At 52.1% G+C, this 21,667-nt stretch overlaps 11 protein-coding genes across 11 annotated transcripts; 5 read left to right on the top strand and 6 right to left on the bottom strand.

Annotated features, from left to right (window-relative positions):
• Positions 1 to 232: 232 nt before the first annotated feature.
• On the top strand, positions 233 to 672 carry CAOG_01456 (hypothetical protein; the record flags this gene model as incomplete). Its single annotated transcript, XM_004364267.1, has 2 exons — positions 233 to 319; positions 457 to 672. 2 exons carry the CDS (start codon positions 233 to 235, stop codon positions 670 to 672), a joined length of 303 nt encoding a protein of 100 aa, XP_004364324.1.
• A 668-nt stretch (positions 673 to 1,340) lies between these two features.
• On the top strand, positions 1,341 to 2,395 carry CAOG_01457 (MADS box protein). The gene has a single exon (XM_004364268.2). It carries the CDS (start codon positions 1,453 to 1,455, stop codon positions 2,089 to 2,091), a length of 639 nt encoding a protein of 212 aa, XP_004364325.1. The 5' UTR covers positions 1,341 to 1,452; the 3' UTR covers positions 2,092 to 2,395.
• Positions 2,396 to 2,410: 15 nt separating this feature from the next.
• CAOG_01458 (ferredoxin 1-like protein) lies at positions 2,411 to 3,922 on the bottom strand. Its single transcript, XM_004364269.2, has 4 exons — positions 3,722 to 3,922; positions 3,095 to 3,363; positions 2,834 to 2,995; positions 2,411 to 2,691 (listed from the first exon to the last, which is right to left on the bottom strand). Exons 1-4 carry the CDS (start codon positions 3,886 to 3,888, stop codon positions 2,483 to 2,485), a joined length of 807 nt encoding a protein of 268 aa, XP_004364326.2. The 5' UTR covers positions 3,889 to 3,922; the 3' UTR covers positions 2,411 to 2,482.
• A 238-nt stretch (positions 3,923 to 4,160) lies between these two features.
• On the top strand, positions 4,161 to 5,713 carry CAOG_01459 (ribosomal protein S2). The gene is made up of 2 exons (XM_004364270.2): positions 4,161 to 4,234; positions 4,688 to 5,713. The coding sequence occupies exon 2, from the start codon at positions 4,691 to 4,693 to the stop codon at positions 5,534 to 5,536; it is 846 nt and encodes a 281-aa protein (XP_004364327.1). The 5' UTR covers positions 4,161 to 4,234; positions 4,688 to 4,690; the 3' UTR covers positions 5,537 to 5,713.
• A 104-nt stretch (positions 5,714 to 5,817) lies between these two features.
• Positions 5,818 to 9,824, bottom strand: CAOG_01460 (hypothetical protein). Its single transcript, XM_004364271.2, has 6 exons — positions 9,464 to 9,824; positions 8,060 to 8,277; positions 7,825 to 7,973; positions 7,351 to 7,710; positions 7,186 to 7,252; positions 5,818 to 7,085 (listed from the first exon to the last, which is right to left on the bottom strand). The coding sequence occupies exons 1-6, from the start codon at positions 9,664 to 9,666 to the stop codon at positions 5,974 to 5,976; spliced, it is 2,109 nt and encodes a 702-aa protein (XP_004364328.2). The 5' UTR covers positions 9,667 to 9,824; the 3' UTR covers positions 5,818 to 5,973.
• Positions 9,825 to 10,504: 680 nt separating this feature from the next.
• Positions 10,505 to 11,342, bottom strand: CAOG_08511 (hypothetical protein; the record flags this gene model as incomplete). Its single annotated transcript, XM_011271791.1, has 2 exons — positions 10,505 to 10,693; positions 11,187 to 11,342. 2 exons carry the CDS (start codon positions 11,340 to 11,342, stop codon positions 10,505 to 10,507), a joined length of 345 nt encoding a protein of 114 aa, XP_011270093.1.
• A 933-nt stretch (positions 11,343 to 12,275) lies between these two features.
• Positions 12,276 to 13,189, top strand: CAOG_01461 (hypothetical protein). The gene is made up of 2 exons (XM_004364272.2): positions 12,276 to 12,639; positions 13,021 to 13,189. Exon 1 carries the CDS (start codon positions 12,335 to 12,337, stop codon positions 12,560 to 12,562), a length of 228 nt encoding a protein of 75 aa, XP_004364329.1. The 5' UTR covers positions 12,276 to 12,334; the 3' UTR covers positions 12,563 to 12,639; positions 13,021 to 13,189.
• On the bottom strand, positions 13,107 to 14,654 carry CAOG_01462 (zinc-binding alcohol dehydrogenase). Its single transcript, XM_004364273.2, has 4 exons — positions 14,464 to 14,654; positions 14,170 to 14,270; positions 14,029 to 14,092; positions 13,107 to 13,893 (listed from the first exon to the last, which is right to left on the bottom strand). Exons 1-4 carry the CDS (start codon positions 14,617 to 14,619, stop codon positions 13,228 to 13,230), a joined length of 987 nt encoding a protein of 328 aa, XP_004364330.1. The 5' UTR covers positions 14,620 to 14,654; the 3' UTR covers positions 13,107 to 13,227.
• Positions 14,655 to 14,746: 92 nt separating this feature from the next.
• CAOG_01463 (hypothetical protein) lies at positions 14,747 to 15,730 on the top strand (the record flags this gene model as incomplete). Its single annotated transcript, XM_004364274.1, has 1 exon — positions 14,747 to 15,730. The coding sequence occupies one exon, from the start codon at positions 14,747 to 14,749 to the stop codon at positions 15,728 to 15,730; it is 984 nt and encodes a 327-aa protein (XP_004364331.1).
• Positions 15,731 to 16,187: 457 nt separating this feature from the next.
• CAOG_01464 (hypothetical protein) lies at positions 16,188 to 18,271 on the bottom strand. Its single transcript, XM_004364275.2, has 2 exons — positions 17,789 to 18,271; positions 16,188 to 17,582 (listed from the first exon to the last, which is right to left on the bottom strand). Exons 1-2 carry the CDS (start codon positions 18,187 to 18,189, stop codon positions 16,541 to 16,543), a joined length of 1,443 nt encoding a protein of 480 aa, XP_004364332.1. The 5' UTR covers positions 18,190 to 18,271; the 3' UTR covers positions 16,188 to 16,540.
• A 1,847-nt stretch (positions 18,272 to 20,118) lies between these two features.
• CAOG_01465 (retinol dehydrogenase 11) lies at positions 20,119 to 21,287 on the bottom strand. The gene has a single exon (XM_004364276.2). It carries the CDS (start codon positions 21,165 to 21,167, stop codon positions 20,163 to 20,165), a length of 1,005 nt encoding a protein of 334 aa, XP_004364333.1. The 5' UTR covers positions 21,168 to 21,287; the 3' UTR covers positions 20,119 to 20,162.
• Between the last annotated feature and the right edge of the window lie 380 nt (positions 21,288 to 21,667).

The following is a 21,667-nucleotide window of genomic DNA, read 5'->3' on the forward strand; positions in this document are numbered from 1 at the left end:
ACTTTTTTTTTTGTAACTTTTTTTTTTTTTTTTTTTGGTGCAACCCTCATCAAAACACACGCCCAGCTCCATTTTATACGATCCCTTTCACTAATCAAGCACCCAAAAGTCTAAAGTTGGCTATCTTTTTTTTTAAAAAAAAAAATTCTCGTTTTGCGTTTTCGTCCGCGTGTCGATCTCATCGGCGCTGTCGTTGGTGAATGGCAGCGTCGCAACATCCACCACAAGCACGATGGCTCTGCTGTTCATCCCTGCGTCCATGTGCCCCGGCCACCAGTGGCTCACGGGCGGCGGAGCTCTATTGCGGGACGCAGCACATGTCGGCAAAAAAAAAAAAAATACAAAAAAAAAAAAAAAAAGGCGCCAAGTTTTGTGATCTTGGCTGGCGGCTCGAGCTGTTTGTTGTGGCATCGCACGGCTCGCGGCGCGTCTGCCACCGCTGCACCATGCGTCTAGCGGGCTGAGATGGCCCTTGGTGTGCTGCCATCGCCCTTCCTCGCGGATCTTGCACGCCTCCGCACAACCAATGACGCTGTTCAGCGTTCCTCGGTCGTGCCGCTCTGCAGCCTCGACGCTGCGGCGATTCTCCCCTTTGTCGAGATGTTGCGTTCGCCAATGGTGTGCGGATTGCCGTTTCGACCTTTGATTGGCGGAGATGGTGGTTGTGAGTGACGAGCAGTTGCATTGCCTTTTTTTTTTTTTTTTTTTTTTTTTTTTTCTTGTTGCAAATTTTTTTTATTCCCAATTCAGTTGCAGCTCCGAACTCCCCTTTTTGGCTGTGGCTCGCTCTCTCGCTCCTCCTCCTCGCGCTCGCTCTCTCCCTCTCCCCGTGGTTGCTTTTGCATTGGTGAGAATCCATGCCATCGAGTGCATGTGCATCCTGCCGTGAATGGAGGTTGCAATGTCACGAATGAAACGCTTTTGGCTCGTTTTTTTTTTTTTTTTTATTGAGATCTTTGCTTTTTTTTTTTTTTTTGTCGCTTTGCTGGTCGCACGGTGCGCTGTGCCATGTTTGATGATCGTCGATGCATTTGCAGCACTTGGCGTGCATCCCGGTTTTTTATGGGGCAGGGGAGGTGGTGAGGAGACAAAGCCAGCAACATTCTCTCGCGCTTTTGTCTTTTTTTTTTTTTGGGAATATTCTGTGTGCGTTGCAGCTGAAAACGGCTAAAAAAATCACCCTGTTGCCGTCAGTGTCTGAGTAGCAACTCGACTTTAGGAAGCTCTCAATCGTCTTATGGAAATTTGTTTGACGCCTCTTTTTTTTTTTTTTTTTTTTTTTTTTTTTTTTTTTTTTTTTTTTTGAAAACCTCCCTCTCACTTGTTTGATTTTCCAACAGACCTCCAAGCATTCAAAGCCTCGAACCTTTTTTTTGCCCCCGCAACAACAAGCATCTTTTTTGGGTTTTTTTTTTTCGGATCTAATCGTCAAATTTTACAAACCCGAGAGAAATGGCTGACGAGTACACGAACGTCAACCCGGAGGACGGCGGTCTCAGTGACGGCTCGGACGACTCGGACGGCGACACCCCCGTCCGCCGCGGCTCTGGCCGTGGTCGCAGGAAGATCAACATTGAGTTCATTGAGGACAAGAGCCGACGACACATCACATTCAGCAAGCGCAAAGCAGGCATCATGAAGAAGGCGTACGAGTTGAGCACGCTGACCGGAACACAGGTGCTGCTCTTGGTTGCGTCCGAGACGGGCCATGTCTATACGTTCGCCACGCCCAAACTGCAGCCACTGATTACAAAGCCCGAAGGCAAGAACCTCATCCAAACATGTCTTAACGCTCCAGACGGCGGTGGTATCCCCTCCAGCGCTGGCTCTTCCGGAAACAGCGCGAGCGCCCCAGCACCGCAACCCCCAGCACCGTCAATGCAAGGCAATCCCTCCATGCCACAGAACAACCAAGGGCGTGCCCCGAACTCGGGCTATCCTGAATCGTATTCGTACGGCACTGGCGAGGAGGACAAATCACAAATGCCAGCAGCCTATCCCGGCATGCATCCTGGCTACTATCCCGCCGCGACAGCCTACCCCACGTATGGCGCTCCCGGTGGCTATCAGCAAGGAGGCTACACGTCCTAAGGTGGTTTTTTGGAAATTTTGTTCGTTTATTGCGTGATTCAATGTGCCATTTTCCTGCTTTGTTTTGTAGTGCCTTTTTCTCTCTCTCTCTCTCTCTCTCTCTCTCTCTCTCTCTCTCTCTCTCTCTCTCTCTCTCTCTCTCTCTCTCTCTCTCTCTCTCTCTCTCTCTTTCTCTCTCTCTCTCTCTTGTTGTGTTCTCCTTCCCCCGGGGCGGCCCGGTGCGACGTGCTTGGTCAATCCAATTATTTTCTTGTGCTATTGCATTTGTTGTCTTTTAAAACTCAAAAAGCTCGTTACTCCCCCCTCCACATCTGCCTGGTTGCAGCAATGTTTCGTTTTATTGTACAAATTTCAAGACAAGAATGGAGAGTAGTTGACCTGGGCAATGGCTTCAATGTTGCTTGAGCTTGCTGGTCGTGGAAGTTGCCGAGACTGATGCGGTATCGAGCAAGGCGCGCTCAATGTTGGCGAGCGCGTACTCGTGCACGCACAGGTCGAGGTTTTCTCGCTCGGCCTTGAAGACTTGGTTCATGTCCACCGTCGGGTTTGGGGTCATTCCCATGCCCGCCATTTGTTGCATGTTCATCGATTGGTCAGCGGCTAAACAAGGGCAACACAAAAAGTGATGAGAAAACCCCCCCCCCAAAACAAATGAGCACTCAATCACCGGATGGCGCTGAAACCCCACGGACACGCGCAAGAACAACAAAACAACCAACGAAAACCACTCATCACAACCTACCATTGCCTTCGCCAAGCACCAGCGTGTGCAGTCCGCGAACGCCAAAGACGGCCAAAAAGTACCAGCTCAACGACGAGACCCACGAAGCATCCAAAGTGGGCAGCTCAATACCGCGCTGAAGCATCATCTTGAAGCGCACAGTGAGAGGGAAGGGAACGCGAGCTGAGCCGGAGGGGAAGGAACAGACAAGTTTTGAGCGTCAGACAAGCAACACACAAAACAAGCACACCAAAAACAAAAGCACCAAGGCTCCACCCGTACTCGCGATGAATCCAGAGAAAAAGTAGTTAATCCAGCCCATGATGAGCATCTGGGGGATGACAAAGGACATGTTGTTCTTGAGCATGCCCATCATTTGCGACGGGTCGCCCATCGGGTTGGCGGGCTTGGGACGCTCCTGCATCAGCCAGCCCTTCTTGCTGTCATCTCCGCCATCGGCTTGAGTGAAAAAGTTCTTGCGCATCTGGAAGGCCAGCGGCGACAGAAACCGGCCGTTCGCACGGAGCACTCGAGCGCGGAGAAGTCCTTGTCTGGAAAAGACCAAAAGCGCAAAGAAACCAGCGGAGCGCGCGATGCATCGATGAGTGTCAGAGAGACTGTTCTGTGTTCAAGTGTTCAAGTGTTCAAGGGGTCGTCGCAGCACACTTGGAAACTGGCGACAGTGCCAGCAGCAACAAGGGTGAAAGAAGGGAAACACCTCGAAACGAAGAAAAAAAAAAAAGCTGAAGCAAGGCAGTGTGCTATGCCTCCCCCCCCTCCCAACACTCCCGACTCCACCCGAGCACAAGCAGAGAGTCATCATCAACGCCGTCGCCAGCAGCTGCCGAAACGCGAACGCGCGAAAACCAAGCCAAGCCAATAGCAGAGAGAGTCTTTCATCCACTTTACCCGTCGAGCGCCGCTTTGGCAGCCTTGTCGTCAATCCTGTCCGACTTGAGCAGCTCGGTGATGTGGTGGCGCACAATGCCAAGCAAGAACATGACAATGACGATGGGGATGAGCACCCAGTCGCGGATGGACGTGTCCAACAGCAGTGGAATCGCTGCCGGCGCCATTCTGAGCAAGTTTCAAATAGAGACGACTGAGACGAGGCCAAAGCAAAAAAGGGAGAAGGTGTGTATTGCTGAGATGGACTTCTGAATTGTGTGGCGGTTTGTACACAAGTTCAAAATGCTAGGGCAGAACGAGCAATCGATCAAATGCCTTTTTTCGTTGTTGAACTTTGACACCGCGCTTCGAGACCAAAGAAAAATCCCCCTGCAGTTGATCCACAAACCCAGTTATTAACATTGATGCGATGGGGTTTTGTGTTTCGGATTTCGGAACACACGCTTTTACGCTTTTTGGCTGAAGAAGTGTCTTCGTTCTCTCTTTTTTTTCAACTAACTTTGCTACATACTTGTAAGCCTTTTTGGTTTTCATCTTTCTTTGTCCTTCGACTCGCTCGCGTGCTGCCCTCTTCCCTTGGAGCGCTGGGCCTCTGCACATCAGTGTCAAAGCGTCTTGCAGAGCGAGTGGGTGCAGCAGCAGCTGCTGCCTCTGCGTTGAACTCTCTGCGGGATGAAAGGGAAAGCAAAAAAAAAAAAAAAACGAAACTTTTGGTCCTCGCCACCTCGTCCGCTTGCCCATCTGAGCGCGTCCTGCCGCCCTCCTACTTCCAATCCGATACAATACATCCATGTCTTCCGGATTGGAGGAGAGAGCGCATGGCAGGAGGAGCACGAAGCGAGAAAAGCGAGGCAAAGGGCGAAGCACTTTTGGTTTCGCTATGTTTGTTTCCCAATCCGTCTTGTCGACTTGCTTGATCAGCGCAAATTACTCACCCTCTTTTTGCACCTTGTTTGACTCGCTTAGCAAATGGCGGACCGAGCTGCCGAAGGTGAACGCAGGGGCGGACGTGGCGGCTTTGGCGGCCGTGGCCGTGGCCGCGGTGGTGACCGTGGCGAGCGCGGACGTGGCGCTCGTGGCGACCGTGGTGCCCGTGGTGGCCGCGGTGCCAAGGAGGAGGACAAGGAATGGGTTCCCGTTACCCGTCTTGGTCGCCTCGTCCGTGATGGCAAGATCCGCTCGGTTGAGCACATCTACCTGTTCTCGCTCCCTATCAAGGAGTACCAGATCATGGATCACTTCTTCGGTGGCAAGCTGAAGGACGAGGTCCTCAAGATCATGCCCGTCCAGAAGCAGACCCGCGCCGGTCAGCGCACCCGCTTCAAGGCCTTCATTGCCATTGGCGATTACGACGGCCACCTCGGCCTCGGCGTCAAGTGCGCCAAGGAAGTCGCCACTGCCATTCGCGGTGCCATCATCAACGCCAAGATTGCCATCATCCCGATCCGTCGTGGTTTCTGGGGCACCAAGCTCGGCAACGCCCACACCGTCCCCATGAAGGTCCACGGCAAGTGCGGCGCCGTCCACGTGCGTCTCATCCCCGCTCCCCGCGGCACCGGTCTCGTCGCTGCCGGCACCGTCAAGAAGCTCCTCACCATGGCTGGTGTCCAGGACTGCTATACCTCTGGTCGTGGCTCCACCAAGACCCTCGGCAACTTCGCCAAGGCCACCTTCGCTGCCCTCACTGCCACCTCCAACTACCTCGAGCCTGCCCTCTGGAAGTCTGCTCCCCTCACCAAGACCCCCTACCAGGAGTTCTCGGAGCACCTCGCCAAGAGCAAGCGTGGCGTCTACAAGGCTGCCTCCAACTACTAAACGCAGTTTTGGCAACCCCCACCCCGTACGACCAGCTTGTGGCTCGTTCAAACCGTGTGATGGTCTTTTGAGTTGCTGCGTTTGTGTGTGCGTTCGATTCATGCTTGATGTACGACAATGAGAAGAGGATTCTTTTCGAGCAGTTGTTTCTTTTCAAATGGACTTGGTTGGTGGTTTCATTGTCGGGCGTGCTGACGACGGCACATGGCTCGCACTCACCTATTCGAGCAACAAGAACGACCTGAGAGTTTGTGATTTTCGTTGAGGGTATTTTGTTTTTGTTTTTTTGTTTTTTTTTTGTCGGTATTTTTCTCTTTCATGATTGACAACTAGCAGTCAACACAACACCAAAAAAAAGGAAGCAAGAAGAATCAATCTCGCACTGTAAAAAAAAATGATGATGCAAAATACAGGATGATAAACCTTGACCGCCTGGCTCACATTGGAGGCGGGGGAGGCAATGGCAGCCCGTCGTCGAAATAGCCGCCGCCGGCACCGTCGAGCATGGCTGGCGGTGGTGGTGGTAGGGAGTGCAAGTCAAAGCTTCCATTGGTGAGGAAGGAGGGCGGAGGCGGCAAAAAGTCAAAGTCAACGGGCGGCGGCGGTGGCAGCGAGTTGTCGTCAAACAGCGCCGCGACGGTAGTGGTCTTGACGCCATTCGTGCCATTGTATGAGCCGGCGCTCGGCTTGCGGGCGGTGGGTGGTGGCATGCTGGAAGGAAGCGAGGAGGACGAGAACGACGTTCCGGCAAAACTGGGCGGCGGCGGAATAAACACTGGGTTTGAGCCAGTGTTGAACGAAGCCGCACGGTTGCCGCGATTCATGATGGCCGCGGCAGCGGAGGGAATCTGCGGTGGAGGGATGGAGCCAAAGCTGTTGCCCTTGTTGAGAGGTGGATGGGCATTCAGGTTGAGGTTGGTACTGCTGCCATTCATGCTGGCGGGTCCGCTGCTGCTGTTCGAGCTGCCGCCGCCAAACTCTGGAGGAGGCGGAGGCATGTCGTTAAAGTAGCCCGCGGATGGCTGAGCAAGCCCCACAGTGTTCAAGGACATGGTGGAGCCAACCTGGTTGAGCGACATCATGGACGCTTGCCGCATGAAGCGCGACAGGCGATCGGTCGACATCCAGAGCGAAATGTTGCCCGTCGCGCCGTCGGCGACTGGTTCGGACTCCATGTCTTCGACCGGCGGTGGTGGAGGGATGAGCACAGAGTCGCGAGCGTTGCGGTACGGAACAGTGTGCTCCTCAACATAGTTGCTCGGGAACCAGCCCGTGCGTTCGCCATTGATGCCTTCCCACCATCCGTCGTCGCCTTTCTGGAAGATTTCGATTGTGTCGCCTTCGTTCAGCTCGAGCTCGTCGGCTCGCGATGCACGGTACGGGTACAAAACCCGACCTTTTGTTGTCACGGCCAAGCGCGTGACTTGCACCTTCTTTTTTGCTGCAGAGGCTGGCGCCTTGTGCGCTGTTTTGGGTGTCGAGCTTCCAGACGAAGACGCGTTGCTCGATCGCTTTCTTCGTTCGTACGCGGGCTCTGCCGTAAACCGAACTGTGTGGGAGAAGAAAGAAGGAACAAAGAGTGAGCATTGGTGGAATGGAGGGAAAGTATCCATGGAATCAAAAGAGGAGAGCAGTTCCACGCAACATACCAACATCCTCGGGCTTGAAGGCGCGAATAAACTCGGCAATTTCGTTTAAACCAGACATGGCGGCCATCTGATTGGATGATGGAGACAAACCGCAATGTGGTGAGTGCCGGAGATCCATTACCATCCATGAACAACAAGAAGAGCTCACGGAGCTGGAGCGCATACCTGGAAGGGCGTTTGGGCTCCCTTGTTCTGAATGTCCTTGCTGGCTCCGCGTTTGAGAAGGATTTTGGTGCAATTGGGCTGCTTTTGGAGAATGCTCACGTGCATGGCGGTGTTGCCAGTCACGTTTTGTGCATTGATCATGGCGCCGTACCAGACCAGCAAGTCGACAATCGCTGCATGACCATGCTTGCAAGCCTGGTGCAATTCCGACCATGCTTGTTGGTCGCACTGCTGGAGCTGCGCCTCGTATTTCAGCAAAAGCTCGGCCGAGCCCTGTTGACCCGTCATGCATGCATGATACAGTGGTGTCAGGCCTAGCTTGTCGCGGTAATTTGGTGAGGCACCGAGATCGAGCATTGTCTGGGCCCCATCACGGAAACAAACACACAAAAAACAAACAAGCAAGGGATCGTTGAGCATGCAGGACGTACATAATGGCAAGACAACTAAGGAAAAAGGCTCGAGGCGAAGTACCTTCAACGCCAGCGTACTTCCAAGGATGGAAGCAGTGTGCAGAGGAGTGTGCGAGTTGGCGCATCGGTAGTCCATGTACGCGCCGCCATCCACAAGAACGACAATCATGTCCTTCATGTCACGGCCTGCGGCGAGGGCCAACGGCGTATCTGCACATTGAAAACAATCCCAAAAAAAGTTTGACGCGGAAGCTCGAATCAACAAACTCGAAAGCAGAGAAGCGCACCAAACGTACCACCCGTTTCCAACACAAAGTTGGGGTCTGTGCCACTCTTGAGCATCTTTTGAATCTTTTCTACATTGCCCTTGGCGACAAGTTCTCCAAATTTCTTTCGGGAAGACTTGGAATTGTACTCGATCAGTTGCTTGTCGTCAATGACATCGCGGTAGAGCTTGCGCTTGAGTCGGAATGATACGAGATCGTTGTTTTCCAGGCTGTACGACGCGAGCAGTCTGATGGATGCGGAGAATGGTAATAGGGTTGTCAAGTGAGAGAAGAAATGAGAGGTGGGTTTGTTGGCGGGTTTTTTGTTTCGGTTGTTGTGTTGGGTGTTTCTTGTTCGGAAGGATGGGTCTACTGGCCATCTGGCATGTATGTATGGTGTATCTTTCTCTCTTCGGATCAATGGCATGACCTCGAAAATGCCATTCAACGGAGCCAATTTGGCCACACATTGGCGCGTTTTCTGCCGCATATTCCAGCGTGTTGAATCGCCACTCACATCTCAATACAATATCTGTCGTTGTAGTGCGCAAGTTGTGCAGCGCGACGAACGCAGTGTTCAAGCCGAGCGCAAGTCTCACGTCTCATTCCAATCCAAGAATGCCACAAACACGATTCAAAACATCGGCAATAATGATAAATGATAAATGAAGAGGCGTTTGAGTTGGCCCGCCTCGCTGCGATGAAAGCCGCAAGCGGGAGTCTCAGAGCGAGGGGGGTTTGAATGAATCAATGAACGTGAATCATTCGAGATGGTGGTGGTGGTGGTGTCAAACGGGACGACCGGATCGCTGGGCGAGGATTGAGGATAAGGGTCAAAAACAACCACAAAAGAAGAAGGCTCCACCGGATGGTCGCGCCGCTCTCGCACTGGGCTGTGTGCATGCCAATGTATGAAGCGGAATGTCGCAAGTCATGGGTGCTCCTAGCAGCAAGCACAAGCTCGCGACACTTCTTCCGACAATGGCCTATATATGCCGTCCAAAGAACAGCACATTTCTCACACAACCCCCATCCAGCCATTCGCAACAACCCATCAACGACAGCAGCCAATGCCGCGTGCATGTTCACCAGACAGACCGACACAAGCTGTCATCACAAGCAAGCAAGCATCGACCGCTGCCGCAAATGCCCAAAAAAAAAAAAAAAAAAAAAAAAAAGAGCAAAACGGCAAAATGCCCAAAAAAAAAAAAAAAAAAAAAAAGAGTCAGAATGGCTTTTTGAGTGAGAAAGGGTTGTTAGCAAGAGCGCGGACAAAGGAAGGGCCCGCGAGATGGCTGCAGGATTGGGACGACGTTGGAAGCCGAGCGGGCAGAAGAACGGGGCACAACGAAAGAGACAGAGCGCGCGACTGCAGACAAGCGACAAGCGAAAAATCGAAAAAAAAAAAAGCGAAAAAAAAAAAAAAAAACTCACCGCTCTTCGTCGAGGAACTTGCCGGCACGACCGTTGGCTGGCGGGATGAACAGGCCGTAGTTGATGACATTTTCCTCGTCCTTGGACATCTTGTCGAGGATGAGCTGCTTGGCAAACCACACGGGCAAGTGCGGCTCAAACAGCAGCGACTTTTGGAGGTTTTGAGATGGAATCTCCACCCGCAGCAGGATGGAGACCGGCATTCTCTCGCGCGCGTGGGTGACTGTGAGGAATGGTTTTTGAGTCGATTTGCAAAGTGTGTCCTGCTGGATGGCGCGGATATGAGGGAATGGGACGCAGTGTGTTGTGTTGGTCGCTGCTGTTGTCAAAATCGAAAAAAATAAAAAAAATAAAAAAAAATAGGGGACTGTGGTTTTGCATTTGGCAAAATCTGAACGCAAAGAATGGCATGAGAAATCATGGAGGGGATGGAAGGGATGGGGGAAAGGCCCTCAGGGAATCCACATCGCACATGGATGCTCTTGCTCGTATGGAAGATGAATGGATCGAGATCGAGACATTGAGCAACGCAGAAACCTGTGAAAAAACAAAAACCACAAACATACAAAATAACAAAATACAGTACATTCATCGTGCAGCGCTCAGATCAAGGTTGTGTTGCATTCCAGCAATGTGGGCCCAAAGCGACAGCTTGATGGATGGTGCAGCCACAAATCACCCAGCTACTCGTTGGAGTGCGAGTCCAACTTTAACCTTGTCCACGCTCTGTTCTGCGGTAAACGCTTTGTGACATTCGGCACTGCGTTTCGCGCAATCCCGCCCTTCGCGGTTTTATCCTTCCAAACAACTAAACATCCTTTCTTTTTTGTTTTGTGAGAAAGTTAGTTAGTTCATGTTGTTCAAGAGCTACTCCACAACTTGAGCTTTTTTGACGCTTTTCGCAACGTTCTGGTATCTCCAACCGAAGAATCGTTGCCAACCACTGTTTGTTTCGTCATGAGTGACATGCAACCCAGCAGCGTGGACTTTGAAGGTTGTTTCATGTGTTGACACTGCACCAAGTTGCCGTTGAAGAGCCAATCAATGCACGCTCCACCGCTTTTGCACAAATGTGATGCTCGCAAAATTCGAATGTATTTGGATTGTAACATCATGTTGTGCGCAAAAAACGTGCCAGACCCACCACCAATGGCTGATACATACCTGAAGCGAGGTTTGGGCCGAGGGCAACGTCTTGGGCCTAGCTACGTCGAGATGCAAATCCAACATCTAAAAAAGGGGTACAGAGATGGCGTTAGCAATTTTGAAAAGGCAAACAGGGACAAGAAAACACAGTGGATGAAACAAGAAAAAGCAAAGGGGGATGAGAAGAAATGTCGAGCAAAAGATTATTAGTGATAGATAATCGCAGATGGGGAGTGAATGTCAGTTCCTCCCGCCGCTACATCAACTGCCCATTCGCTCGCACCGGCCAAAGCCAGCGGTATTCTAGCAAGCCATCCTAGTCGGGTCCGCTCAAGATGAAGCACGAACTCGTACACACAATCGGTCTTGCGGGAGAAAGGGGGAGGAAAAGAGAAAGGAAAGATGTCCAAGTCTTGTCCGGAACGCTACAGTGTTGGATGTCGAACCAGATCGTACACGGACGATCGTTCTCGTGCAACATCGGCAGGGTTGAATGACGACGACGACGACGAGGACGAGGGACAAGGAGGAGGAAAGAAAAGACAACTGGAAGAAACGAATGAAAACGCGTTGTTACCTTTGCAGCAAACATGCGCTTGTTTCCGGTCGCGATGCGGCGGCGGGGTCCAAATAGCAAATCAGGATGCTTGAATGCGGATGTCGACGGAGAGGACGACGGGTCGCCTTGTGACAGAGAAGTAGCCCAAAAAAAAAAAAAGTAGGCGATCTCCATGCGGTCGACCACGCGGTCAATGCGCCATCGCTTGCCACCAGGGCGGAGGACGGGACAACCTGAAGCAAGCGAGAGAGAGAAGGAGGAAGAAGCAGATCACAAAAGGCAAAAAGAGCAGCAGATGAGTAAGCAGTCGTAAACAAGAAGAAAAAAGTTCATAGGAAAAAGTCAACTCAAAGAGAAACCCCTCGGTAGCTTTTTTTATCAAAAAGGAGGGGTTGTGCTGCCCTTCTGGGTGATGCCGACTTCCGTGACTAATAACAACACGCTGAAGCAGCGACCTAAATGAAGGGGCTATCGATGTGTGATCTTGGCACTTTGTTTGTTGTTTTTGACCTGAAGGGTTGAGATGGAAAAGACTCAATTCAGGCTTCGATACTGCCGTTGAAGTAAAATAAAAGAGAAGGGGTAGCAAAAGATAGGGGGAAGGCACGCATGGTTTCGTATCGCCACGAGGTTTTTGAGGAAACAAAAAAGACAGCAATTCAAAACATCAAAACTTACAAAAAAAGACTGAAACGTTTTTTTTTGGTTTATTTTTTGTTTATTGTATGTTCTATTTGATTGAACGCTGCTCAATTGCTCAGGAATTGCATGGAGTTTCATCTGCTCAGAACATCAGTGGTGTGAGCAGAGAAAATCAGAAAAGCGAGCGTGAACTGACGGAAACTCGAAAACGCAAAGTTCCACAGAACTAGGTTTCTCGTGAGGTCTGGCTTCTCGCACCCCCGTTCCCGCGACTCCATAGCTTGCTGTTGTCCTCGAATTCGATCTTTGATCTTGTCGAAATCAAAGACCCTCTGGTCGCAGACACATCCAGCCGGCACGAAACTCGATCGGCAACGTTTTTGCCCTGCGCTTTTGGATTTTCGCTTTGCTCGCCCTCCCACCACACCAATCCATCGATTCCGAACTCGTCACTCATACAACAATTCCGAAACATAATCCACGTCGCAGTCTCAATTTCTCAGCAGTACAAGGCAGCAAAGCAAATGTCGTCCGTCTTGAAGGATCCTCTGGCGCGCCAAGAAGCGTGGCGATCAGCGTACTCTGCCTCCAAGAACATCCGCCAGATGCTTCCTGGCTTTGGTCTTGGTCTGAGTGCGTTCATGCTCTACGTCGCCGTCGACGAGGTCAACGAGCGCAACCGCCAGCGCGCCGCCGCAGCCAAGCATCACGCTTCGGACGCTCACGCTGCACCTGCTGCCGGGCACCACTGAGCGCTCCCCTCCCTAAAGACCTTCGTCAATCCCATGGCTTTGGTCTTTTGCATCGGACCCTTCTCGTATCTGCTATGGTAAGGCAAGCACCCTTTTGCACGAGGAGGGCCAAAGGGGTCTCTTTTTTTTTTTTTTTTTTTTTCTTTTTTCTTCTTCTTCTTTCGTCCTCTTTGCGAGACGCTTTGCTGGATCTCGTGCTGGTTTGGCTATGTCATTTCATCTCTGCCGTTTGAGTGTTGATCCTTGCGCGGCGCAACGGGATGCTTGGAGCAGGAAGATGGTTGAACTCAATCTCTTCCCGCTTTGCGCTCTTTCCTCTCTCTCTCTCTCTTTTTTCTATGGGCGCTTCAATCTTCTATCTGAGCATGTCGAACTGTCTATACATTTGCTGAAAATGATGTACCCCTCCTGCGATTGCTAACTAGAACAGTCCTTTTTCCCCCGTTTGTTTGTCTTAGAATCACCACATTTGCTCTGTCAAACTCTGCTCAGACCGAAGTGTCGGTGATGCGCTGTCTGTCGAATCCTCAAGATTCCCTGCCTTGCTCTCCTCGTTTCAATGTTTTCTGTGAATTCCCTTCTTGTGTTACTGTCATGCAATAGACAAAACCAACTTGTACATCGACATTTGTTTTTGCGTTGCTTTTGTTTTTGGTTTCAGCCAATCACTGCTTGATCTCTGGCCGCAGAATGACCTTGCCAACAGCGCCTCTTGGCGGATCGATAATCTCTTCGTGGGCGCGCGCGGCGTCGGCAAGCGGAAAGACAGAGCCGACCGCGGGATCGAGAAAACCTTGGGTGAGGCCGGCCCAAATTGCCGCATGAATCTCGTCTGCTTCTTCGGAAGTGAGGACGCCCAGTTGAACACCGTACAGCTCGGCTTCCTTGGACATGATGGCTCGAGGGTTGAAGTCGAGCGATCCGCGGTTTCCGATGATGGCAATGCGGCCATGTCGCCGAATCATGGTGAGGTCCTTTTCGAGGTTGACGTTCGCCAGCATCTCCATCACAATGTGGACGCCCTGGCCCTTTGTAATGTCCATCACTTCTTTGACATACTGGTCGTTGCTGTGATCGAGCGCGTGATGGGCACCCTGCGCGAGAATGAGTTCGCGCCCGGATTTGGAGCTCGCGGTGCCAATCACAGTCAGGCCGTGGACCCGCGCAAACTGAACGCAGGCAAGACCCACGCCTCCACTCGCGCCGTGCACCAGCACAGTCTCGGCCGAACGAGCGCGGCAACGCTGGAAGAGCGCGCGGTACGCAGTTGCGTACGGGACACCCAGAGATGCGCCCTTTTCAAAGCTAACATTTGCGGGCAGGTGATGCACCTGAGGTTGTCAACCCGATGATTTATGTGGTGAAGAGAGTGAGAGTTTGTCCATGCCAAAGTCGGGGGGAAATCCGAATAAATCCATCCGAATGTCAATTCAAGCAAATTGAACTGAACGACGCTGTCGTCTCACCTGCGACACATCGCAAATGGTCATTTCGGCATATGTACCGGACTTGCTTCCAGAGAGATAGACTCTGTATGAGGGAGTTGGTTGTGGTGACTTTTGGGGGCAATCGCATTGAAATCACATCACTGGACATGGATCCCGTACCGGTCTCCAGCCTTGACCTTGCTCACACTGTCGCCGATACGATGCACAATGCCTGCGCCGTCCTTGCCAGGGGTGTACGGTAACGACGGGAGCGACGCGTACTGTGCCAATTTTCAATCCCAGTCATGTCGGATTTTTTGTGTCAGTGATCAGTCAATGCCAGCCACCGGCACTGAACCGGCACTGGACCGGCTACTGCATCCAGCGCGTTCAATGAGACCACAGTGTCGAATGGTGTAGAGTTGTGGCTCCTGTCGTGATTGCTCTCATCCAATCTGATCGCACTGCACTCACATTGCCTTTGCGAATGTACGTGTCCACAGGGTTGACGCCTGCCGCAGCGACGCGCACAAGCACCTCACTCGCGCCGAGGGTCTCTGGAATGGCCACAGATCGGAGCTGCATGACGGCAGGAGCGCCAAACTCGGCGACTCGAATCGCGTTGTACATGTTGAAACGAACTGAGCGGAAATCTGAGAAATCTGCGAGCTGACTGAGTTGCCTCACAATTTTGAATTTCCTCAGTGGTTTTTTTTTTTTAATTTTTGTTGTCGTTTTTCAGTGGACAATAAGAACGATGCTCAACGACGACTACAGCGACAATCGCAACGACGAGAACGACAACAACGACGACAACGACGAGTATCACCTCACATGGAACGACTCTCTGGTCTCACCGCAGGTGTTGCGTGCGCTTGATCAAATCGAAATCGCGTTTGCGCGGCAACACTCACCTGCCTGCCAAGACACGTTCGTGCAAGTATCAGCCTCGACAGACCATGCCCAGCACACTCTGCCCGCCATCACGCTCGTCAGCGGCGGCGCGGAGGGCGCAGATCTGGCTATGGCTACCGCCGCTGTACACGCTGGGTGGTGCCTCAATGTCGTGTCTTTTGCTACGCACCGGCCCAAGCTGCCACCATCGTGCCCGCCAACGACTGTCACCCAATTGAGCACGAACGAGCTCGCGGCGTGCACTGCCGGCCTCCATCGCGCAAATCGAACTCTGTGCCGCTCTATTGAGCGCGTGTCCCCTTTCGTCTTCAACCTCTTGCGTCGGAATGTCCATGTCGCGCGACGCGCTACCGTAATGCTTGCTGTGGCAGGCTTTGAGGGTGCTACGCGGAGATCCATCACGCAGCCGGCCATCACCGAACTACTGCGGGGTGCTGGGCCATCCACGTCGTCGTCCCCACTGGCGACCTCAGCATGCACACATCGGCGCGTTGCTGGTGGTACGGGCTGGACGTGCCAGGTGTTTGTTGATGCGGCGACCGATGCTGCACGCACCAGATTACACATGCACGAGCGACTCGAATCTGGCCTGTACGTATTTGACCAGGGCTCGAATCGCTGGCACCGGCACGCTCTCCAACGTGTTGGCACTGGTGACAACGATGTGCAGTCACACTGGGACGTGCTACCAGCACTGCCGCCAAAACCGCTCACTAGTCAGTCCCTCTTCGTCGCCGGTGTGGGCACCCGCGAGCTCAACTCTGCTGGCCGGGCAGCCATCCATGATGTGATTGAGGCGTGGTCGCAGCCAAGGTGTACAAAGTAAAATACTCTGCTGGACGAGGCTCGCAAAAGATGTTCTGCGCTGAGTTGCCTGAGAGCACTTTTGCTGTTCTGAAACGCCATGTCCTGGCTGCTTCTTCTTCGCCACAGCTGAACCCGTCTTTCTTTGGCGACAATGAGAGCAATGATGCGAGCGACCACGAAGCTGGCGAGGACGAGGAAAGCAAATGAAAACGGAGAAAAACAAAAGTGTTTGGCTCCAGCACCAATCAGCTTTCTCCAGCCGTCCAGCCAGAAAAACAACATGAACAAAGTTGGCTCCAGCAGCCAATCAGCGTTCTCCAAGAAGAAGAAAAAAAGAAACTTGTCCAGCCAGAAAATCAAAATGCATTGTCCAGCAGTAAAACAGAAAATTGTCCAGCCAGAAACAAACAGAAAATTGTCCAGCAGAAAATAAAAACGCTCGTCCAAGAGCAGAGTCATTCGTAGAGAGAACGGTGTTGGATAAGAACAATCTTTAATGTTGCATAAACAACAGAATGGATAAACTAACAACAAAGAAACGAAGACACGCTAACACAAAGGTAACGATTTGTCCACAAGAGCAATGACGCAAACAAAAAAAACACACAACAACGAGACGGCGATCAATTGCAATCAAGATTGCAACAACAACAAGTCGGATAAAAATGAATGGAAAGTGTCCACAACCAAAGAGAAGAATCAAAAAGCCGTGCCAGCGGCAAGATGGTCATACGGCAGTCAGAGCTGCCTGGAGGCCGCAAAGAACCAATGTCCCAAAAAAAAAAAAAGAATCAAAAAAGGAAGGGGGGAACGAACAAGCCAAAGATTATCATACAACCGACATCGAGACATCGAGGCCATTCAGAAGATCGTAGAGTGGTGTCGAGCCCAGCTGGGAAATGTGGTGCATCGATGGCTCGTCGTCAAGCAGATGGAGAATGTCCTCCGCAGAATTGAGCAGCATGTCAGTGAGACCAGGCAGAGCCGGCGCTGCGGCTTGCAAGCCAAAGTCTGGCGTGACGGGAATGGTGGCAGTCCCAATTTGCGCAAGCTTGGAGGATTGCTCCATCCACTTGGCGCCGTGCGGGTCGTGCAGCAAGTCATTGTAAATGCCGCCCGTGGTTTGAGGCAGGGAATGGTGGTGGAAGGACGATTGCAACGCCAAAAACATGGCCAGCGGGTCCATCGAGGGGTCGCGATCGACAGCAGCGGGCATGAGCACAGGCGAGCAAGCCTCGTGCGCAAACGTGTCCTCGACAATGCCAGAGACAGACGACTTGGATGACCGGGACGAGAGGGACGAGAAGGAAGACCGCGCGCTGCTCGGGCCAGACTCTGGCAGGTCGGGTGTTGTCACCTGCAGCGACAGCCCAACGGGAGCGGCGAACGAGGCGATCGATGACGACGAGGAGCTCACGGGCTGCGACGGAGGAGCGGCCGACTTGCGAGACGCGGGCGGCGTGTGGACCATGGCGACATTGGCAGCCAGCGTCTGAGCGAGTGGCGCAGTGTCAGTAGAGCGGGGGATGGCCTCGGCGGCAGCGGGGTTGATGGCACGCGCTTGCTCGCGGAGTTGCTCGAGATGAGCTCGAGTGGCATCGACCTGGGTGAGCGAGAACTGGTACACTGACTGGAGCTGCGCCTGGCACGCCTGCATGTACTCGATGTAATCGTAGGCGCGCGCCAAAATGGCAGCCTTGTGCTCCTTGCGTGCGCCGGGCATGTTTGCCGGGGGCTCGAACGCGGGCAGGACGGCTCCAATCTCCTCGATGCGGGTGTTGAGTGCCTCTCGGCGACGCTTTTCCACTTGAGCATGCTTCCACTTGCGCTCGGGTGTGGCTTGTGCGCCTGATACGAGATTTCCGTCCGATCTGGAGTCAAACAAAGAAAAAAGGGAGAGATGGGAAACAGATTTAGTATGTTGCACAGTTGAAAAAGGAGGGAGGGGGGAAAACTTTGATCGAAAAGATCACAAAGAAGAAGATGATGAAAAAAAGGGGGGGGGAGAAACGACATGCTTGGGGAGAGAAACGGCGATAAAACGAGGGGAAAAAAAAAAACGGATGAAACGACTTACTTGCGCGAGGCTTTGGCAGTGAGGAGGTCGCAGCCATCCTCATCGTCGTCGTCGATATTGTTGTTGTTGTCGTCGTCGTCGTCTGCGTCGATGGAAGTGGAGGAGAGCGATGACGATGAAGAGTGCTGGTGGTCGAGGATGGCCTGGTTTTGCTCAATGAGCCGCTGCAGGTGGCGGTCTGCGTCGGCTCCTGCCGCTGGAAGAGCACCGTTGTGTCGGTCTGCAATAGCCATCATGAGCGCCAATCGGGAGGTCAGGTCCGATGCAGATGCGGATGCCAGCGACGATGCTGACGATGATAATGACGAGCCTGGCGCCGACGCTGCTACTGTGGCACCAGTGAGAACTGGCACGCTCTGGCCACTGCCCACAGACGCGGGCGTTGATTTCTTGAACGGCATAAAAAAAAAAAGTAAAAAGAAAGTGTTAAGCGTCGGGATTCAGAGAGACAACACACTACGACAAAAAAGATGTGTAGTGCAATGTGGTGCTTTCGATGTTGAAGACGACAAAAAGGGAGGGGGAGAAGCGAGCAGTCACAAAGTCCGGTCGCTGTGAGACGAGAACAAGGCGACGGAAAAAAAAAAAAAAAAAAAAAAAAAGGAGAAAAAAATCAAGAAAAATTCAATGTAATGAGGCGAAAAGGAGAAAAAAAAAAAAAAAAAAAGACCGACGCGCTGAATGTCGAAAGGAATAAGAAGAAAGGGAAAAACGAGGCGAACAAGTCGATCGAAAAAAGGGGAAGAAAAAAAGCGAGTCGAAGAAGGCGAAAAAAAAATCCGGATGGAAGGGGAAAAAAGGGCGAGCGAAACAGAAAGGGAAAAAAAAAAAAAAAAAAAAAATCAAGACGTTTGCAGGTAAAGTTGCAGCGACACTGTTAACGAGCAGCACGAGAAACAAAACCTCAACGGAAAAAAGAGAGAATCGAGGATTGTTTGCTTTGTCGAACAACCGACGATGAGTGGAGGAAGAAACGAGGACGGGGGAAAAAAATAGCGCGAAAAAAAGTGAGAAAAAAAAAAAGTCAGCAGGCCACAAAATCAGGCTTCTGTTGGGAATTGCAAAAATCAGACGATGCTAAGGATGTCGTCTTGCTTCAACAAGCTGCGATAGACACAGGCTCGACAATGATGGGTCCAGCACTGAGCTAAAAGAGACAAACAGAAAAGAGAAAAAAAAGCAATGTCGTTGGACACGAAAAAGAACGACCAAAAAGTCTAATCGCGAAAAAAAAAAAAAAAAAAAAAAAAAAGACTGAATCCAAAATAAAAAAGAAAAAAAAAGAAAAAATGATTTTTGGAGAAAAATGGATTTCCATAACCGGACAGCGAGTGCCGGTTTGCTGTGATGCACGCACGCGAGGATTGCGCAGAAGGCACATTCATGCACTATGACACCTTGGCAACATGTCTGGGGCGGAGCGGCGGCGGGAGACCTCGCCTGGCCTGCGCGGCAATACTGGACATCATCGCCACGCGTTCAACTGGCTTCACCCATTCGCTGGGGGCACAGCTTTAATTTATTTTACTTTTTTTTTTCTTTTTTTTACTTTTTTTTTTTACTTTTTTTATTTTTTTATTTTTTTTTCTTGCTTTTCATTAGCATTGACGCCTATCGACAGAGTCAGTCGCGCGCTTTTGCCGCTCTTCCGTGTTTGCAGGATTGTGGGCTGGGCGAGGGTTGTGCAGAGCAGGCAGTAAGGTTGTCGAGGGTCCCTTGTTGCTGCTCCGTCTGGCCCCCCTGCCATGCCAACAGTGCGCACAACTTGGTCGGTGAATGCGAAATCTGGTGCGATCCCGTTCTGAGTTGTGGCTTTTTTTGTGTTATTGTCATTTTGTGCCCAAAAAAACAAAATTGTTTGGTTGTGGCTTGAATTTGCTTTTCAGCTAATGGGCTGTATGATTCATGAACGCGAGCGATCTCAATTCGCAGTTGCAGTGGCGATGGGTGCGAGAACGCTCGCCAAACGGCGTGAAACGGGTGCGTGTTTGGTTGTGAGCAACCGACTCAAGGGGCTGCGATATCAGTTTGGTCGATGCTGTCATACCCTGGTCACGGCAGGTCTGCAATCTGTAATCTGTGAGGTGGGGCGAGACCCAGGGCAGCAAAAGCACACTGACGTCGAATTGCCACTTTTAGAAGGCAAAACACAGCACCGATTGGCTGGGAATGATGTGCTGTGCCGCAAATCCATACAACAATAATCAAATCACAACACAGACTCATCGTCCGCGTATCGTATCGCGACAAGGTTTGGTCAAAACCTGCACTCTTCCATTTGACAATGAGCACGCCTTGGCGAAAACATTTGAAAAAAAGCAAAATGAAAAACTTGATATTTTTTTGTGCTAACGAAAAACCAAAAACCAAAAAATCAATTGGAGACAAGAGCCAATGCCTCGGGCGTCAGATACTGCTTGACAAGCTCGACCGACAGATCCCAGAGTCGGACGGCGGGCTCTTGCAGGCGAGCGGCAGCGGATGTGGGAGTGACCTTGCAATCAATCAGGTACGACGAGGACGGAATGACAGACTCGGAGGCGAGCGCGGCAACGACGGTTGTGGAAGCCCCCTGCGTGACGCTCTTGGTGAAGGGCGACGCGAGGAAAAACACAAACCGCCAAAGCAGCCGCTGGCGGGAAATGGAGGTGGAAATCATGTCGCCGGGATGGACCGAGACGGTGGACAGGCCCTGTGCGTCGTGGAAGCGTCGGTGCAGCTCGTTCGCATGGTACACGTTGCAGAGCTTGCTGTTGCCATACGCATGCAGTGCCAGGTAGCTCCGCTCTCGTTTGAGCAGATCGTCAAAATTGAGCGTGGATGGCGTCGTGTGCGACACCGAGGACAGGTTGACAATCCGCTTGTGCTTGGACGCCAGGACGGCCGGAAGCAGCAGCGAGGTCAGCAAGAAGTGGCCCAGATGGTTGACGGCAAAGTGCATCTCGTAGCCGTCCTTGGAAAGGGTGTGCGGCATGCCAAACACGCCTGCGTTGTTGATGAGAATGTCGAGCGGCTCGGGGTGCTTGGATGTGAAGGCCTCGACGCCCGCTTTGACAGACGCCAGACTGCCCAAGTCCAGCACGACATGGTCGATCTTGAGTGGGCTGTGCGGGGCCAGCGCGACGAGCTTTGGCACGGTGGCTTGGAGCTGCGTGGCAATGGCCGTGATTTGCTCCAACGCGGCGGCAGCGGAGGCGTCCGACCGGGCCGTGAATGTGACAGCAGCGCCAGCCGCAGCGAGCGCGGCGGCAGTGTCAATGCCAATGCCGGCAGTGGCGCCAGTGACGAGCACGCGCGAGGAGGTCAGCGGAAGCGCCGACCCGAACGCCTCGAGCGCCTGAGCGCAGGTCGACCGCGATGACAGTTGCTGGTTTGACATGGCTGTGATGAAGTGCTTTTTGGATTGAGGATGGCTTGCTTGTTTTTTGGTTGCCTTTGATGTCCTTGTGTCTTGTGGCTCGTGAAGGTTTTCCTGTTCAAACGAAATACAAAAAACAAAAGGACTGAACTGAATGACGGATGGAAAATGTCCGTTGGTTTTTGAAGCTGGACGCGGTTTTTTGTTCCGCACAGCCGGTTTTTTTGGGACATTTAAGCTGCGGGGAAAGGGGAAATTGAGCGCGAGGGAGGGGCGGAGGATTTATCTCATGAGCATGGCCTGAATTAGCGGATGTGCGACACATCCGAGAGCGATGCTTGGAGCTGATTGAAAGCGGCGACGCATGGAACCGAGTTTTGAGGCTTTCTGATCGCATCGTCGTTCAAGCAGTGCTCGTCCCCCTTCTCCGCTCCCCAAAGCTTGCAAAAATGAATCTCTGGATTGAGTAGTGTGCGATTCTGGCGTAAAGGGTGGTAAAATTCGGAGCGCTCCGTCATTTG

The sequence above is a fragment of the Capsaspora owczarzaki genome (assembly GCF_000151315.2).
Source record: "Capsaspora owczarzaki ATCC 30864 unplaced genomic scaffold supercont2.2, whole genome shotgun sequence".
In the NCBI taxonomy this organism is placed as follows: Eukaryota; class Filasterea; order Ministeriida; family Capsasporidae; genus Capsaspora; species Capsaspora owczarzaki.